Below are 19,817 nucleotides of genomic sequence, written 5' to 3'. Positions count from 1 at the left end.
AAAAAAAGAGGCCACTGAAATGGGAGCAAGGATTCTGGTAATTGAAATGGGCATTACTGAAGTGTGCGCTTCTAGCAATATATATCTATATATAGATAAAGATATAAAATCACCGTGGCACCACACTTCAGTGGACTGCAACCAAATATGGCAAAGGGTTTGAAAACCACCAGGGCCCTGATCACTGTTCTACCAATATCAAAGGGAGAATATGAAATGTAGGATTTTAATCTCTGTAGTGTAACAGGAATGAAAAAACTGTTTCTAAAGTAAAGTTAGGGTGCAGTGTGAAAACGACCTTGCTGTTAAAGTTGTCACAAGACCTCTCCCTTTTCTTCATTTCTTTTTTTTTTTAATTGTGTGACAGAGGTGTGATTTAAAACAATATTGTTAGGAATGCCCGCTCATTTTCTTAACTGGGTGCAGTTTCACACGTTTTTATTAGGACGTGCAAAACCTAGAGTCATTCAGACTGTGTTTAAAAAAGCTGGTTCATTTTTCGGAACATTAAATATCTTCTTTGCCATTATTACTCTTGAAAATGTTAACAAGCACTATGTCTTCTGTTTTGTTCACAGGTTCTAATAAGCATAGGCCTCATGTTTTATGTTGTCCACCGGGCTCAAGTGGAACTCAGTGCAGCCATAGTTGCATGTGAAATGGAGATGAAGACATCGCTTGTTAAAAGCAGTCATCCAAGTAACAGCAATTCAACATTTTGCAACAAAAGGACGTTTGCCTTTTCTGGAAGCGGAATCAACATTGTATGACTTCCTGCCTCTTCTGAAGTATTACTTTAAGGTTTCATGAATCTGGAAGCCTAACCTATTGCCTAGACATTTTTTTCTTGACTTCTCAGCAAGACTTAATCACAAACAGCTGGAGGATATGCTGTGGTACCTACCACACTTGCAGTTTTTAAATTGCAAAATGGATGACTTTTTGTAAGGATCAGTAAGTGGCTAAGTAACTTTAAATGTAGATCCAAGTCTGGCTGCACCTTTTGTCATTATTATACTTGTCATGGCCTGTAGTTTGCACTTTAGGTTTTTTTTTAAAGGTTTTTTTTTTTTTTTTGGTGTTTGTTTCTACAGACAGATAAAAATACCCTCAAAGCAATTTCTTTTTTGCTTAGTATTATTTATAAGGCTGACTAATAATATAAAGTAGAACTTAAAAAACAAATGAGCAAGTGTAAAGTATGCAAATTCACGTGCATTACTGTTGAATGTGCTTAGCTTTCAATATATTTCCAGAAAAGGAATATGTTCTCTCATTAACATCGGGGACATCTAGCATAGAAAATGCCCAACTCTTTAGGCTGGGAAGGCAAAATAATGAGCACTTCCTGTGCAGGAGGGATCTCTCCCTATATAAACAGTTTCCTGTCTGTGACAGGTTGCAGGATTTCCTCATGGCACTTGGGAAAAAAGGTGGGAGGGGATTTTTTTTTTGCTCTTTTGGGAAACATTTGAGTTTGCCCTCATTTTTTAATTTGGGGTTGGAGTGTGAAAGAAAATATGGTATATAAATCTTTGGTTGAATGTATATTTGTAAGCCACTGAAACATTGTGGAGCCATTCATAATTTTTCACATACGTTTAAATCCTACATTGTGGGACTGAAGTGCTCTTATATAACATTTTAAGTTACACTGTGTAATATGCAAAGTAAAAGGGAAATTACTGGGTACTTAATAGATTGTGGCAGACAGTGGTTTGAGGGAGAACTTGCAGGTGAAATGCAAGTCCTTGACCTGTCTTTACCATCCTTGTGAATAACAAAGGGCTCTTCTGTTTCAAGCCTAGTTCTAGTTAGTTACAGAAAGAGTTTTGAAGGGTGTAGATCAGCTTCACTTTGTTCAGTACACTGTAAGAATTAGAAAAAAAGAGGAACTAAATTTCTGAAAATATGACGGTACTAATAATTCACGTGGCCTTTATTTTATAGGGAAGACCTTATGGTTTTTCTTTTGATAAAAGCTTTAAAAATCAACACAATTCCTCCCTAATACATATTCCTCTGATCATGAAGCGATGCTCTTCATGTATAAGTTTTGCGTGGTACACTGAGGCTTGTACCAATGAAATGCTGTGAAGATTGCATGTGTCCCTTTCTTCTTTGCAAGTTTGTTAAGCGTTTGCAAAAATTAGGAAAAGACAGGCTTTCCATCTTTAAGTAAATGACAAGAAAAGGGCAGAAATATTTTTAAGGCTCAGGAATCTGTAAACAATTTTAAAAGAAGACATTTCATATTACATTTTGGGACTTTGCAGAAGGATCACCCAAGTTATTTCTTCGTGGGTTTGAATGGACTAGAATAAGCCTAACTGTGCTTTTGAGTGTCGGCGCCATTCTTTACAAATGCATATTTATATACCTGAGTTATGTATTCCCCAAAAAGCTTCATAGCAGTTGGAACCAGCACAACAGTATTTTGAATTTATGTAATCTTATTTTGTCTGCAATCTTAAATAGTTTGTTTTGAACAATAAAATATACTTCTGGCTCTATGATTTTGTGTTATTTATTCTTCTCTTTCTCTCCTCTCTAGCTTTCTTGAAGGTTTTATCAGCAGCGAATGGCTATTTGCCTCCCCCCAATTAATTTGCAAATTGCCAAATCTAGAAAGGAAGGCCTATAATCCTGTGCTTGGTTGGCACAGTTAAATCTATTGTGTCTGATTTTCCAAGCTTATTTTTACTTAACTTTTTGTTACTTGGTGGAAAATTGCTTTCAGGGTTATGGTTAATCCAGCATGGTCTACAGCATACTTTTGTTTTGTTTTTATAGCTACATAGTTTTAATATGTGTCTGGTTATCTTTATAATACATTTAATGTACTGATGTCTGTGAAACTGATTGCAAATCATTGTTTTATATTTGAGGGAGGGGGATGTTAAACTATTCTTTTATACATGTATTACTTTGAACCTCTTTGACACCTGAGAGTTTTATTACTATTTAAGGACGCTGACAGCGAATGATTGCTGAGCCCTTTATTAACTAGTTTTTTATTTGAAAAATAATTCCCAAAAGAAATTTGTTTGATGTCCCAATTAAGGCTTTATCAGTACATGAGTTTCGTGGGTTCCTTTTTTGGACTCCTTTTTTTCTTTTTGTGGAGAACACTTCGCAGAGGTATATTTTAAGCAGTTTTATTCCATCATGTTTTGTAACCAGAATAATTTCACTCTGTGAACATTTTTGGATAAAACCATTTCCTTGAAGTTTCTGCATTTTGCATAAATAACTTGTGTACCAGTTCATGGAAAATATGCATAAAGCTTTCCTGTATCTTGTCAGTTTTTTAGGATATGTATGGAATATACTAGACATATTTTTGCTCCTGGAAAATTGTTGTGGTAAATAATGATGCCTGGGGACTAAATGAGATTTCATTGGCTCCATTTTTGCTTGAAATTTCTTTTGCATCAGTAAATGAAGTTGTAAAATCAAGGTATCCATAAATTATAAGAAAATTCTGTTAGCAATAATGTTTTATTGGGTTGATCTATACACAAGGTGTGTTTTTCATTTTGTTTTGTTTTGCTTTCCAAGAAATGACACTCAAATGATAAAATACACATAGCTGCACAGGAAGAGGTGTTACCTGTGTTAACCCATTAGCCCATCAATTTCAATCTGGGACACACTGACTAGCAATGAACTGTTCCTCGCTGGATTCTGTGGAAGAATCTTTCTCAGCCCTACCTAGAGATGCTGAGTTAGCCTGGGGGTATTCTGCCTTGAAAACACAGGTTATAAACAAAGAGCTGTGGCCCTTCCTACAGCGTGTTTGAATATGGAATATGTAGTTAGGAGGCTGATCGAGCCACACAGTGAACTTGATTTAGTATTTCCCTGTACAATATATCCATTGAGTATCTGTCTGAGCAAAGACTATTGATGTGGGTGGTTATAACAGGATTATCAAAACAATCATGCAGTTTTGAGCTCTTAAGCAAATTTGATCAATGTAATAGCTGTCACAGCAGTTTTTCTGTGCCCCTTAATGCTTGGATTTTGGCTTTAAGGATAGGCCACAATTTCCTATTTGGATTTGGGTCCATCTGTTAGATACATCTATGGACTTTAGCACATGGGAAAAATCAGGCTTTTAAACGGTGATTATCCCGTGAAAATCACACAATCACGATTAAGATTTTCACACAATGTTGTGATTAAAGAGCCATTATCCTGGGAATAAGCAGGCAATAAACTGTAACAAATCAATCACGGGGAAATCCAGTGAATGATTTGTTGCTGTTTATTGCCTGTTTATTCCTGGGATAATGGCTCTTTAATCGTGACGTGTGAAAATTCTAAGCGCGATTGTGTGATTTTCACAGGATAATCACTGTTTAAAGCCCCAATTTCCCCCTGATTTTCCCCATGTGATAAAGTCCATAGATGTATCTTTGGTATGTACACAATGCTCTTAATAGGTGTAAGAATTTAGCCATTTGGTTCTAGCATTCAAAATAACTGCCTTCCCTGGATATGCTTGTAGGAAGGAAAACTGCATGGATTGCATAAGCACCTCCTCAGGTGTATATTTGTTTACTACAAACATCTGTAGCGATGAGGCCTTCATATATGGAGCTATATGTGCAAAGGCTTACATATGAGCAGGAACCATGACAGCTGGGGTACAGCATATGTGGAAGCTTCCATAGATTAAGCTCTAAAGACATTTGCGCCAAATGAACATACACCTGAAGAGCAATGCCTGTGACATTGGGGTCAGAGCTACATAGTGCAGCCCCACTTACGTGTTCAGCTGAGAACTGGTTTGAACACCCAATAGGGCTTCTCTCTGCATGGTTTCACATGTGACTTGTACTTGCATACCAGAATCCTACTTAATCCTATGTACAGATAATAGATACACCTATCAATATGCATATGATTGTGTGACCATATATACAACCATGTAGATACAATGGGGTGCCTGGAACTTAACACTTTTTGTTCTCGAGAAGCTGCCATAGAAAATCCTGGAGAAGATACTTTGTGAGGCAATTCTGAGTGAGAATGAAATAGCTGAGAGAAAAACGTCTCCCAGGGCAGTGAATAAAAAGTACCAGTTACAGAAGACAGCAGTGGGCAGAACTGCAACTATGCTCCAAAACACACTGCAGAAATAATCTGGCTGGAGACTGCTTTAAGAGCCCTGGTGGCGCAGTGGTTAAATGCCTGTACTGCAGCCACTCACTCAAAACCATAAGGTTGTGAGTTCAAGACCAGCAAAAGGGCTCAAGCTCTACTCAGGTTTGCATCCTTCCGAGGTTGCTAAAATGAGTACCCATCTTGTTGGGGACAAATTAGCTTACAGTTGTAAACCGCTTAGACACTGCTTAGGCGGTATGAAGCAGTATGCAGTATATAAATGAAGCTTGTTTGTTTGTAACTGCCCTGGCTCATTGCTAAGGAATTCTGGGAGCTGTAGTTTATTGTGGTAGCAAAGCTCTGACAGAAGGCTCAATGTCTTCCAAAACTTCAGTTTCCAGGATTCTTTAGCATTCAGCCAGGGGAATTAAAGGGGTCTCAAACTGGATTATTTCTACAGTGTGTTTTGGACCTTTATCTTCTAAAATAGCATTGGACTGAACCAATTGTTGTTATTGCTCACTATACATCATCATGCCTATCCATTTCTGGCATTTTCTTTGGATACCTTATCAACATATTCACCAAAGCACGGCAGTAAATCATTTTTGTAAGCCAGTCCTGCTGTCTGTATTATGTAGTATCTGCTGTTGCCAGTTGCTTTTCTGTAATTTTTAAACAAAATATTGACAAATCCTGCCAAATCTTTACTTTCCGAAAGGAATGGAGTGTGCAGGTTGATGGCACAATTTCTGCCAAGGTTGCAATCATGTGGAGGCTGCCCTGTAAAATGCAATAGTATGATATTGGTGCAAAGTACCATCCTATGTGATTCAGCCTGTTTTTAAAATCCCAAATGAATTTTATCAAGGCAAAATAATACCAATACAGCTTATATACTTAATGGCAATCATGCCACAGATACACATATGAGATTGACCAAAATCTTAGGATCTCAAGGTATGACATGATACAAAATATGCATGAGTGAGAATGACGAACACTGCATATCCATTCCATATTTGGTAGCTAGGAAGTAGTTATGTGACTTCAAGTTGGCCCTGACATATGTCAACCCACTCTGCGGTTTTGTGGCAATAATTATGTGGAAGAAATTTGTCATTGCCTTTCTTTCAGGCTGAGGCAGTGTGTCTTCCCCACAGTCACCCAGTGGGTTTGCATGTCTGAGTAGAGATTCAAACCCTAGTTTTGCACAGTCCTAGTTTAGCACGCAAATGTCTCTCTGGTCCAAAACACTGCAGAAATAATCCAGTTTGAGACTACTTTAACTGTCCTGGCTCAGTGCTAGGGAAGTCTGGGAACTGTAGTTTATTGTGGCACCAGAGCTCTCTGACAGAGAAGGCTGAACATCTCCCAAAAGTATGCTTCCAAAACTAGAGGACATATCTATCTTATCTCCTTGAGAGTAGGTCCCACTGAATTCAAAGGAAGACTGCTTGCTCTACATGCATAAAGATAAACAATGTGGAAATCATCTGTTCACCCAAAGGTTTTCTGATGCACATCATAGTGTTTATGGTATCCACATGATGCAGGGCCAAACACCCAAGTTGACTACAGCGTTTCATCACAAGGGAAGGCCAATTTTGCACAGAGCCCAAGCCTTCCCTTCCCTTCACCTGTATTTTAAAAACTTACCTTTTTGCTCCAGATCTTCTCAGAAAATCCAGACAACTCCAGTGTGATGCTGGGTAGCTGTTTACACAGCATTCCACTGTGCTGTCCTCCACCACCTGAGGTCTGAACAAGGCCCAGCCATATGATTGACATTGAGTGCCTCATTTCTGACCTTAGAGGGAGCAACTTGCACCTGTGGCAGTGGCACGCAACACAACAGGACAGTGTGTAAACAGCTGCCCAACATTGCTCCAGGACAGCTTGGGGGCCAGAATACTCTGACCTGCTCCCAGAGAATGCTGGCTAGTGCAGACCCACCCTTAGTTAAAGATGGAGAATTCCACTAGTTATTGCTTGTAAGAATAGTCAACGACATTAAGAAAAGCTATTCTCAATAAGACCAATATTCTGCTTAAGACAGTGGCCAATCAGCTGTCTACAGTATACCCATGGTATAGAAGTATGACAGTTACAGACCATCCCAGCACCTGACACACAGAGGAATACTGCCTCTGATACGGAAGGAAATACATAGACATCCTCCTGAACAGTAAATATTGGTGACCCTTGCCTCCACACAGTTTGTTTCCCACTTTATTCCATGAAATATAGATTATTGAAAACGGGTGGAAGATGTATGAAAAATCATATCTACCTATTTTATTTTTAAAAACCCACTAGTTGAATCTGAGTTGGGGAGGGGGACCCAGTTCAAATAGGTTTATAAGCAGCAGCCCAACAATTCTCACTGTGTCTAGGGGAATATTTTGTGGCCACTCATTATGGGTGCTATACCAAATAGATCAAAAGAGCATAGGGGCACACCACTTCATCATTTTCTCCACCTATCTCCTATTATGTACATACAAAGCCTAAAACATCAATAAGCAGCATCTGATACAAGCTTTCCAACCCAGTCTCTCACCTTACTCTGCCAAATCCATCCATCCATCCATGAGTACAGCCTTAGTTTCATTTACTTTAAGCTAAAAAAAAGCTCCGGTTCATTAATTTCCAACATATTTTTTGAAAAGGAAGGAAAACATCTTGATACACCCTGTAAGATAAACAAAATTAAAATGAAGCAATTGTGTATGGAACATAACTTTGTTTTCTTTCTTCAATAAACTCTTTCAGTGCAAAGTAGAATTCCCAAGCTAATCAGAGGTTCAATGCCATTTTCTTGGCCTACAATCTGTGCTATTTTAATAGCATATTAAGTTGGCAGAACCAAGTTGTACATATCTTTTTTTAACTTTGCAAACCTTTGAAGTTGTGTGAGACAGCATAAGCTGTAAATGATAAACCATTTAAAGGACATGCTAACTATAACCAGGATTATTTAATGTAATTTAATCTTATTCCAGCAATTATTACATGGTCAGCCTTTCACAAAGGTAGAAGGCACCTTGTTGGCTGGAAAGAGACCTAAAAGCTGTCATTTTGACTAACTCATCAAAATGCTAGCTGAGGTCTTGCATTGGGAGATGTATATGTATTGCATCACTACATCGCCACAGCTACATCTCTGATGCTACCCTCCCAAACTCATCTCGTAAGGACTGCAGACCCCTCTGGGCCGTTATTTCCACATTATCAGGAAATCAGGGAAAGAACTGGGGTAGGTGTGCAAGACTGAAAACTAGAGAGGGATTCTGTGCTTCTACTGTTGTGTAAATGAGAGAATTTTGGCAAATTTTGCTTGTCATGCAACCAAGTAACAAGCAATACCTGCTGAAATTCCCTCTTCTGCACAACCATTAAAGGTACAGGAGCCCCCTCCAGTTTTCACTCTGGCAACCCAGCTATTTTCTGTATCACAACAGGTATCCACAGAGACCTCAAGGTGTGTGTGTGTATCCTTGTGAGCTCTCTGCAAGTGACATTATTGCAGCACGTTCAGCTACAAGAAAATAACTGCATGCGTTCATTCATCTGCCTTCTGACACCATGGAAATGACGATGTTAGGAGGGTTGCACTGCTTAATGAATCTGAGGGCAGGGTTTTGTTTGCTGCATGTCAGAACACAATTGAAATGTACATAACAACCATAAAAGTGATCTGTGATAGCATACGTCCAACTAATGACAGTGTAATTCACTAACAAGATGCCAGCTGAGGTTTTTAGATGCTTCACCACAGCCCCACAATTTCTAAAGGTGCAGAAATTCTCCATTGGGAACCTCAGTGTTATTGATTGATTGTTTTAGGCTTAATGACCTTATGGTGCCCTTTCCTCTAGATGGTAACATATATTATTTCATCAACTTCAAAATGTGGTGACTCAGCCCTGATATGTTTGGGGATTCCTTTCAGTTATTCACTCCTAGGTGTCTGTTCCAAAGCACTGACCTAATTGCTCAAGTGGCAGAGCTACCCCTATGATAAGCTAGATCTTACTAGTTTCAATGAAGTATAATAACACCCCAAATCCACAAAACAGTGATATCTTTTTTGGGCCAATCAAAGTGCACAAAATACATACTGCAAGTTCTCAAAACTCCACTGGCTTCTTCATCAGGAAAAGATGTTAAAAGTCTTACAGGACAAATTTATATGTACGATTTAAAAAAAATGATTTTAAACATCTTTGCCTGATGAAGAAATCATTAGAGCTTTAAAAGCCTGCAACATGTATTTTGTGCATTTTGGTTGGCCCCAAAAAGGTATCACTGTTTTTTGGATTTTGGATGTTATTGTGCTTTGCTGTATGGTCAACACGGTTACCCCTGGAAAGAACTGAATAATGTCCGTGCTGCTCTTTTTACACAGGATTTCACTGTGAGCCAGAAAATGTTGATTTGCCAGCGTTCTGATTTCTCCATGGATAGAAGAAGCTCTCCTCTTCAGAAGGTCACCCTCCATGCATAAAGGGAGACAGAATGTGTCTTTAGACTGCTATCTGCTTCTATAATGCTTGAAACAGGAGGACGAGAAATCTATATTTATGTTCCACATTAGCAGTAAACTCAAGGGATATGTTCAGCCAGAAATGGTACCAAAAAGGGGACATTAAGTAACAAGAGAATGCTGAGATTAAGACTTGTTTTCATCTTTTGGTTTTTTGATGTTTTGGACTTCAGTTTCCAGAACCCCAAGTGAGCACAGGGCACATTCAGGACAAACACAAGTACAGTATTTTCAGAACTATGTAAATTTCATTCTTTGGTCTTCCTGATGTTTTGGACTTCAGCTCCCAGAATACCACTATAAGGAATGGCTAAGGATTCTAGGAATTAGTCTAGACCCACTACTTTAAGGATAAAAATAACAACATCATTAATCTACAAATCCCATGACTTCTAAATTATCAAATCTCTTATGCAAGTAATTCTGAAATATCTTCCAGTCTTTTATAAATTGCCTGTTGCCTTTCCCCTCAAGTATGCATTTCAATTTATCAATTTATCCAATATCTGTAATTTTCTCTATCCACTCCTCTTCTGTGGGAGTGTTAGGCAATTTCCAGTACTTAGCCAAGAGTATTCTGGCTGCAATTATCATATGCCAGGAAATTCTACCAATTTCCGTCTCACTGTGAAGTCGAAGGCTTTCATGGACGGCATCCATAGTTTTTTGTGGGTTTTTCGGGCTATGTGGCCATGTTCTAGAAGAGTTTCTTCCTGACATTTCGCCAGCATCTGTGGCTGACATCATCAGAGAATGCTTGCCTGGAAAGGAGTTGTGTGTGTGTGTGTGTGTGTGTGTGTGTGCGCGCGCGCACACACACACACACACACACACACACACTGCCTTGCTGACCCTGGGAGAGACTTCTCATAGGGATACACACACACTTCCCTTGCCCCATTCTCTCCTCCTCTAATGGAGCCTCTCATTAAGGGCATAGCTGATGGGATAAGGCAGAAGGGGGCATTTTGGAAATCCTCCAGGACAGGAGGGAGAAAGGAAGGACATGCCCTGGAAAAGGAGGGCATCAGGGAGTATCAGCCCTCGCTGGAACCAAGCAGGTTTATGGAACCAGCCCCCTCCTTTCTCTCTCTCTCTCTCTCTCTCTCTCTCTCTCTTTTGTGTGTGTGTGTCTTTGTGTATCATTTTAGGAGTTTGCAAAGGGCAGCCTCATTCTGCCTTTCTCTGAAACACCTTTTGGGGCTTCTGTGGCAAAGAGGAATCCCCTCCCCTCTCCCATACTTGTAACATGTGTGCGTGTGCACTTGTGGAAATTACACTTTGGAGCATGCCCGGAAAATGTGTTTATAGGCTTGCAATGGGGATTTGTTTGTCTCCTTTTGATAGCCAAATTCAAATTGGGCCCACTTTAATGTGCTTTTAACCCCTTGTTGTGCTCTGTGTGTGACAACCAATAGCAAATGGGCTTGCTTTTCTCAGATACCACCACTTTAACCATTTTTGAGATGGAAGCACATAGGACCTACATGTTCATTGATGCATCAGTTGAACTGGGCAAGGTATGTATTATCTTGGATTCCTATGAATCTGGAGTTGCACAAGGTATCTAAGCCACTGAAGCCTTTTGATGCTGAGTTGTGCTTTCCAACTGCAACATCAATGGGTGTTTTGAATGATAGAAGCTAAGAATATATTTGCTAGCCAAGGAAGACTCCAATGTTAGAAAGGATTGAATTAGGGGAATTTTAATTACCTCAAATATTGCCAAGAGGTGGCCCTAACAATACCACGTGATAGGATCGTGTCCCAAAGTGTATACCAGAGGTCGCCAGTACACCCTAAGAGAAAGAGACTCTGATACCGATTAGGTGCAATTAAAATGGTATCGTTTATTATAGCACAGATAAAACCACACAGCAAAAGGGGAACACACACACATACACACACACACACACACACACACACACACACACACTCAATGCTACAGCAGGGGAGGGGTAAGTTCAGGAGATAGGTTGAGAAGTCTTCTCCGGGAAGTACAGAGGAAGCTTGGATGGACAGTGGATCGCGGGAGCGGAAAGAAGGCTGCAGAGACTTGAGATCTGGGTTCAAGTTGGTGACAATGAGAGCTCAGTGTAGCTCAGTGATTTCAGCAGAGCTTAATGCTCAAAGAACCCAGGCTCAGAAAAACCCAAAGAGGGTCTGAAAACTCAGGCTTTATATAGTGCCAAACGTATCCCGACGCTATGGGACTTGCTAGACAAAGGCGTTGATTGCCTGGGCTTTGTTAAGCCGAGAGCAAGCAATGGGTTACACAATGCGCTAGGTCAGGACACAATTCGGAAGGGCAGCCGACTTGATTGCTGAGCCGTTAAGCTGATCACTTGGTCCATTAAGTGAGAAGACAAGTCCATTGTCTAATCTTGGGCAGCAGAGGCGATTCTGGTTTGGCAACTCCCAAGACTTCCTATGGAATTTCCCCATTTTAGCTTTTTCTAGGGTTCTGCCTGGGTCAGATGAGCTGCCTACATGGTCTCTCTGCTTTTAGGTTAATGGCTGGTCCTCTATGGGGTCAGTCAGGGGTCATAACACAGACTGCATGTACCCAAAATTTTATATAAATCCAAACTTGGTAACACCAAAACACCAAAATAAATATCCTAATTGTGCCTAGCTAAATATTCAGGTTACAGTACTTACATTACTGCAATTTTTAACTCTTCTACCTTATAGAAATAGAAATAGTACTGAATTGCTCTGAGCCAAATGCTCTGTGACCATGACCTTTTTTCACCCACTCAGTGGCCAAAAACAGAATGGGAAGAAAAGGAGGTTCTTTATTTTATTTTATTTTATTTTATTTTCCCCCCTTGGAAACATGTAGTCATTTCCATATCTGTAGAGATATGGTCTTTGGGTCACATCTTGTTCATTCACTAGATTATGTTTATGGCCTTCACTCCTTGCAGGCAGTAAACATAGACTGCAATGGCTAAACAAATGGTGCAGTAATAGCTGTGTTGACCATTAAACAAAATCTAAATCTAAAATACACATTGGCAATACCAGCCAGAAGATACAAAAAATAGCTTTTAGAGTTGGACAAAGATGGGAGGAAAAAAAATGCAGGGCAAACAAAAGTGATATAGTTGAAGTCATAAGCCTGCTGGCCTGCACTTTGTCAGTTTGGATGTTATAGTGAGAGTGCAGGCAGAAGCTCAATCCCTAATATGGTTGCCAGGCTAGGACTATTCTAGGTGCTGAGATTTCGGAGCCAAAACCCGAGACCAATTCCAGTTCTGGCAACCACAATTCAAAAATGATGTTAACAAACTGGAGTGTGTCCAGAGAAGGACAACCAAAATGGAGAAGAGTCTGGAAACCATGCTCGATGAGGAGCAACTTTGGGAGCTGGGTATGTTTAGACAAGGTTAAGAGGTGTTTTCTGTTGCTCCAATGGATGCAAGATACAGGAAAAGAGATTCCACCTCAATTTTAGGAAGAACTTCATGACAGTAAGAGCTGTTCAACAGTGGAACACACTCCTTCGGAGAATGGTGGAGTCTCATTCTTTGGTGGTTTTTAAACAGAGGCTGAATGGCCATCTGTCAGGGGTGCTCTGTCTGTGTATTCCTGCATGGCAGGGGGATGGAATGGATGGCCCTTGAGATCTCTTTGAACTCTGTGATTTTATGGTTCTATGACCTAAGGATTACCCCATGTGATGTCACAAGTGGTGGAGGCCCTGGTGAAATCATTAAGCATAATAACTTAATTGTCAATCACAGGGGCAGTACAGACCACCCCTTTCAGGGCGGTCTGTAAGCACCCATTTTTGGTCCACAGCATTGCCATAGCAACCAAACTGCCTGGTAATGCTGCGGACCAAAAAAGTAGTTGCCTAGAGTGGCTCCTTTTTGGGACGTCGTAAGGGCTGCGTCACAGCCCTTACGACGGCTCTTCCTTTGCATGACATGTGGGTGCTGCGATGCCCACACATCATGCACACACGCCCCAAGTGTGGGCAGGACGTCTCTGTAATGGCACTGCCAGGACATCGCGTCCTGGTAGTGTGTATTGGGCCACAGTTTCACAGAGTGTGTTATTTAAAATCAATAACACCAAGGGCTTACTGCACTTGCCCAGTTCTCACAGCAATCACACCTGAAAAAAGGCACCATAATGTGTTCAGAGCCCCAATATCACACATCTTTGGAATTGTGCAATTGGGGCTGTTACTGCCATCGTGTTCTCTTTGTGAGTCCCCTTTAACCCCATCTCGCTGCTCAAGACCCTATCCAATATGCCTTTCGATGTCTTTATTTTTAAAATTCTATTTAAAATGTATTTTTCTTTTAATTCATGCAGTTCTTGACCTCTGCAACAGAGATGTCAGTAAAAAGTTTAAAAAAGAAAAGAAAAGAAAAGAAAAGAAAGGAAAAGGAGGGGAAAAGGTAATCAAACTGTTTGGGAATGGCAAGGGGGAGGATGGACATTGGGAGACATAGACACCACATGAATGTCTATCTCACAACTGCCCTGGGAGCAACATTTCACACCTGGGGACCTGTGCTATTGAAAGTTTATTGATGGCTTTCCTCTATCATTGAAAAGAGATGCCCGGGGTGTCATTGGGAGATGCAGCAGATATGGGTTGGGGGTGTTGGCATTCAATAAATATTGACAAAGCAGTTTCCCTCCCAGTTGTAATCATAGGCCTGTAATAGTTGGGCCAAATAGAGTTACTTCTGGCTGCTTCGGGTACATAGAATGCAGGTGCTGCATGCCCTCGACATGGCTGGAAGCTGCTCTGAAGCTGCCTAAAGTGGCCTGAAACTGCCAGCAGAAGGTGCAGTAAAAACATTCTCCTTGGCAGCAGCTTGTTTGGGACCATGGTAGTGGCCCACTTTGGAAGCAGGTTATCTGGTTACTACAGTCCCAGGCCAATTGGGGGCTGATCATGGTTGGAGTTGCTAGAGTTTAAAAACCACATGTAGAAATCTCCAAACATTGAAAATACAAACAAATAGCCATGTTAGCCTGGAAATTGTTAGTCTGGAAAATCACTGTGCAAAGGTCTCAAAGGTGCTGCAAGAGCCCTTTGCCTAAAGAAAATAATGGTTGTGAATCTTTGAACTTCTAAACATTCAGTTTTTGAAAAGATAGAAGACTTTAATCTTCATATTTGTTCCCATTAATGATGCAACAGTGCCCTATTTGTCTCACCGCTTTGGAGCTCAGAAAATATATTTCTGAAATGCCAGGTGTTTCTTAATAGCTGGCTCATATGCAGAAAAGAATATGGGAACACAGCTGAAGGAAGGGGACTACAAATCAGACATATTAATACTCCTTCCTATAAAGTCTTGGTGGGAGTCATTGTCTGCAGCTGTTGACAACCCGAAACCACAGTAGTTTGGCTGCTATTCAGGAGTCCCATAATGAGGAGAACTAACAAGATGTAAACAGAAGTGCTGCTACTTTCAGTAATTCAGCCTGGCCAGGGAAAACATCTTGCATAATATACATGTCACATGAAAAGGGTGTAAATTGTAGTTATTATTATACATTAAGCATCTATTTAGCTCTTGCCCTTCTGCTTTAGTATGAGACTAATGAATGATAATGATAATGATAATGATAATAATAATAATAATAATAATAATTTTTATTCATTTACACTCCACCTTTCATTCAATAATAGGATGCAAGGCAGTTAACCAACATATTTAAAATAATGGTGATTAAAAACTCTACAAATTTTTGATAAAAAATATAAATGTTATTTTAAAAGCAATTAAACAACTTATAAAGTTAAAACATTAAACATTGAAAACATTAAAAATAAAAAAAACTATACAAACCATAAAATAGCACAGCACATCATCAAAAGCCAATCCCATTTTTTAAAAAAAGGCCTGGTGGCACAATAATGTTTTTAGTTGCCACTGGAAAGAGAGCAAGGAGGGGGCCATCCTGGCTTTTCTAGGGAAGGAGTTCCAAAGCCTGGGAGCAGCCACTGAGAAGGCCCTCTCCCTTGTTCCCACTAAATGAGCATGAGAAGTTGGTGGGACAGAGAGAAGGGCATCTCCAGATGATCTTAGAGCCCTCACAATGAGAGATATGGTCCTTCAGATATCCTGAGCCCAAGCCATATAAGGCGTTATAGGTCATCATTAGCACTTTGAGTTGGGTAAGATAATGCAAGCAGGCATGGTGTAGTGGTTTCAGAATTGGAACTGGACTCTGGAGACCAGGATTCAAATCCCTACTCAGCTATGGAAACCCACTGGGTGACCTTGGGCAAATCACACTCTCCCAACCTCCGAGGAAAGCAAAGGCAACCCTCTATGAATAAATCTTGCTAAGAAAACCCCATGATAGGGTCACCATAAGTCTGAAACGACTTGAAGGCACACAACAACAAATGCAAGATAGCACACAGTGCAAGGTAGCTTGCAAAAGGATGAATTAAATGCATGTTTTAAAAATGCTGAATTTATATGCATGATTTGAGGAACCTTGAGACTTTCCAATATATCTATCTATCTATCTATCTATCTATCTATCTATCTATCTTTGAAAAGCCTTTGATTTTCTCTCTCACTAACCCACGCTAAATCCTAGCTGTATGAAAAGTGAGAATACTTGGGCCCCATTCTCATTGGCACTTTTTCCCTGGAAGGAACTGGGCATATTGGGGGGACCCCCTCCCGAATCTCTTTGTAAGCAAGTGCCCACTACAAATCAGGGGCATTTTAACCCGAATGCCCTCTTAGAGAAATCGGGTTTAACATGAAGGTGCCTGGCTGTCAATCAAATTTAGTTTCGCGATGGTCATAGGTGACATTTCCAGCACACATTGGGGCATCGGAAGTGTGCTTCCCCCCTCCTTTTTTTTAAAGAGCCAGGTGACAGAATGCGCAGATTCTGTCAAATTAAAAACCTCGTGTGTGTGTGTGTTGTGGGCATTTGGGTCAGTGCAGGTTATTATCTGCCCTTGGCCCCATTTTCAACTCCAAAATGCAAGCTAATGCCATCTCTGCATCCTGTATCCCCCCTCCTTGCCACCCCAGAATACCACATACACATGTAATAATAATAATAATAATAATAATAATAATAATAATAATAATAATATTCCTCACCTCAGAATGCCAGAAAAGGATGCCATGCCATGCATTCTTTAGGCTACCCCTGAATTCCTTAGAGACAGTAGCAAAAGCATGTATCAATTTGCCAGTTTGCCAAATTGGAAAGAGAAACATTGTAACATTCGAATTGTAGCATTCATTCGCAAAGGAAAAACAGTTTTTTGCAAAGTACTCTTTGCAATATTTCCCCTGGAAAGCGAGGAAATGAAAGGGAAAGTGAACAAGCAGCTAGCCACGTTCTCTCTCTCTCTCTCTCCAATATATAATCTACTGACCTAGCAAAAAATGTGCATTTTTGTCAAAAAATTTTAAAAAAAAAGGGGGGGGGGAAGGTCCTGGTGCGGGCTCCGTTCAGGCCCTGTCTCCGACCTGGAAATGAACTGACCCTTTTCCACCTGCTTACTCTCTTCAGAGAGGTTTGCCATTGCCTTCCAGAGCCTGAGAGAGTGACTGTCAGTTCCAACTAAAGTAGACCCATGGAATCAATTGGAAATAAAGGGAAATGCAGCGCAGGCATTCTGACTGTGTAGCATCCACATATAACACTAACAACAACAACAACAACAAAACAATGGCTCTTAAGTTCCTGGAGCAAGAGGAATGAAAGGGAAATGTAAACACAGGCATTCTGGTTGTAGCATCCACATATAACAAATAATATAATAATAATATAATAATGGCTCTTAAGTTCCAGGAGCAAGAGGAAGAAAGTAGCACAACACACCTATTCTAGTGTCACCCAAAAAAATCATGTGCAGAGTGTCAAAATAAAAATAAAAACTAAAAAGTGAGAGGTGCTCTTTCCTCAGCCTGATTTCCCTACATCCTTCCTTGGCTTGGGTCCGCAACCGTTTCCCTTAGCAACCTCCTCCCCTCCTTCCTTCCAACCCTCCCCTCCCTCTGAGCGCCCTGAATTGACCCTTCCCCCAGCTCCTTCACCTCCCCTCCTGCTCCATTATAGAATGCCCTCCATGGCCCCTTCTTCCATGGCTCCTCTCCTCCTCCTCCTCCCCTCCATCACTCTCCAGTCTCTCCCCCCCTGCCCTCCCCTGACTGCCCTGTGCAGTCCGTGTCACCCCGATTTTCCCCTTTTTGCCTCCTGTCACTCTGCTCCTGTCAGATTCCCCTTTTTCCTTCGGCTCTTTCCTCCTCCTCCTCCGATGAGGAGAGGGAAGTTCTGCCCCTGCCTGCCCTCTGACCTAAATCCCCCCCTGAACTTGACCCGATCAGGATCAAGGGCAAGTTCATATTCAGCAGAACCCATTTTTTCCAAAAGGAAGGGCTTTTAACCCGATTCTGAATGTCCGTGGCTAAGGCGCATTTGCCCACAACTCTGGTGCATGCCTTGAAATGGATGGTGCAGATTCGGGGTGAATATAAACTTCACGTGGAAGAATCGTTCCTGATCTGGGGTAAAGTGTAGTCTGAATGGGCCCTTAGTAACCATTAGTTCTCCAAACTGGCACAAACGTAGGGTCCTAGATGTATTCCTTTCCATTGTTCTGATTTGGCAGGAGAGTCCTCATTAACCTCTGCCATCCTACATTTCCAGCTGCTTTTAAAATGTCCCAGTTCTCCCTCTCCTCCCATTTTCCCTCTGTTCTGAATTTTCTGTTCTCTGTACTTCAATTTCTGCAGTCTGAATTCAAAGTCCAAGTAGGAGTTTTATCCTGCAGCATTTTAAGCTGGCTCCAGCCTCCTGGGTTGATGCTGGGACAGGGGATGGAGGCAGGGATTATCGCACAGTAAATCACCGCCGATCTGCTGGCCGCTATCAGCCCATGTCCCAGCCATGCTCCACCAGTACTTTTTCGAAGCCAGAAAGCTTTCCGACTTTTAAAAAGCGCTGACAGAGCATGCTGGGACCTGGACTGATGGCGGCTGGTGATTTAGTGTGCGATAATCCCACCTCCATCCACATCCCGGCTCCAGCCTGAGGTTGGAGCCAGTTAAAATGTGAGTGTAAGCCCCTACATTTGGACTTTGATTCAGTCTGCAGAAATTGAAGTACGAGAACAGCCCGGGAGGCGGGAGCTGCTTTAAAATGCTGAGTGATAAGCTCCAAAGTTTGCAGTTTTTTTCCAGGAACCCCTATGGCAGGGGTAGGCAACCTTTGGAGCCGGGGGCCGGGTTGGGTCCCCCCGACAAGTCGGGGGGCCGAAGCCGGGGGGTGGAGCTTCCACCCTCCAGGGCGTGGCTGCATGCTGGGGGCGGAGCTTCCACCTCCAGGGCGGAGCCCCCCGGGGCAGAGCCACCCTCCAGGGCGGAGCCACTCTCCGGGGCGGAGCCTCTACCAAAGCCCTGCAAGGAGGAGGAGGCGTGTGCCCGCCCTCTCCTCCGGTCGGCTTTCTGGACAAACACCCCCATCTGCATTCCAAAACACACACAAAAGCACAGTTGTGCATTTCACATGGCTTTACTTAACATGGCCTCTTGCATATTTCAGAGGCTATTCCATAACAAACCCCTTGGGTTTAACACTTAGCATGTTTACACATGGCTATGCACATTGAACATGTCAAGGTGGTTTCACCATTCTTGGACCAAGTGTACTTCTCAGAAATGTGTACTTGGTTAAGGGACTTTGGTTTTTCTCACTGCGCATGGGTTTGTAAATCACAGCAATTTACACTGGCCTTGCCTCAGAGGCTTTCTGATATCAATATGCCATTAAAGCAAAAACACACAGAAAAGGCACTTGTGGAAGTCACACTCTCTTGGCTTCAGAAACAGTGCCTGCATGCCTCTCAAGCTGACTCATATCATTATAATGGTCGTCACGTCATCATCATCATCATCATCAGCATCATCATCATCATACATCATCCATACACCACCACCACCACCACCACCACCACTATCATTGTCAAGCAAGGGAGACTTGTTAGCATTAAAAGCACACAAACACACTTTGCAAGGTCACACTCTCTCAGCTTCTGAAACAGTTTGCATGCTTCTCAAGCTGCATCATCATCACATCATCACACTATCATTGTCAAAGCAAGGGAGACTTGTTAGCATGAAAAGCACACAAAACACAA

General features: G+C 41.5%; 1 protein-coding gene across 1 annotated transcript in view; it reads left to right on the top strand.

The window, feature by feature from the left end:
- The window catches only part of TMEM64 (transmembrane protein 64), a 37,922-nt gene extending 35,406 nt beyond the window's left edge, over positions 1-2,516 (top strand). The window contains exon 3 of the mRNA XM_042462676.1: positions 579-2,516. Coding sequence (XP_042318610.1) covers positions 579-770 — 192 coding nt within the window. The 3' untranslated portion in view covers positions 771-2,516. The remainder of the gene's footprint in view (positions 1-578) is intronic.
- The last annotated feature ends 17,301 nt before the right edge of the window (positions 2,517-19,817 follow it).

The sequence above is a fragment of the Sceloporus undulatus genome, chromosome 4, assembly GCF_019175285.1.
Source record: "Sceloporus undulatus isolate JIND9_A2432 ecotype Alabama chromosome 4, SceUnd_v1.1, whole genome shotgun sequence".
NCBI classification, from domain to species: domain Eukaryota; kingdom Metazoa; phylum Chordata; class Lepidosauria; order Squamata; family Phrynosomatidae; genus Sceloporus; species Sceloporus undulatus.
Note: the sequence above shows the minus strand (reverse complement) of the source record. Positions and strands in the feature narration are given on the sequence as shown.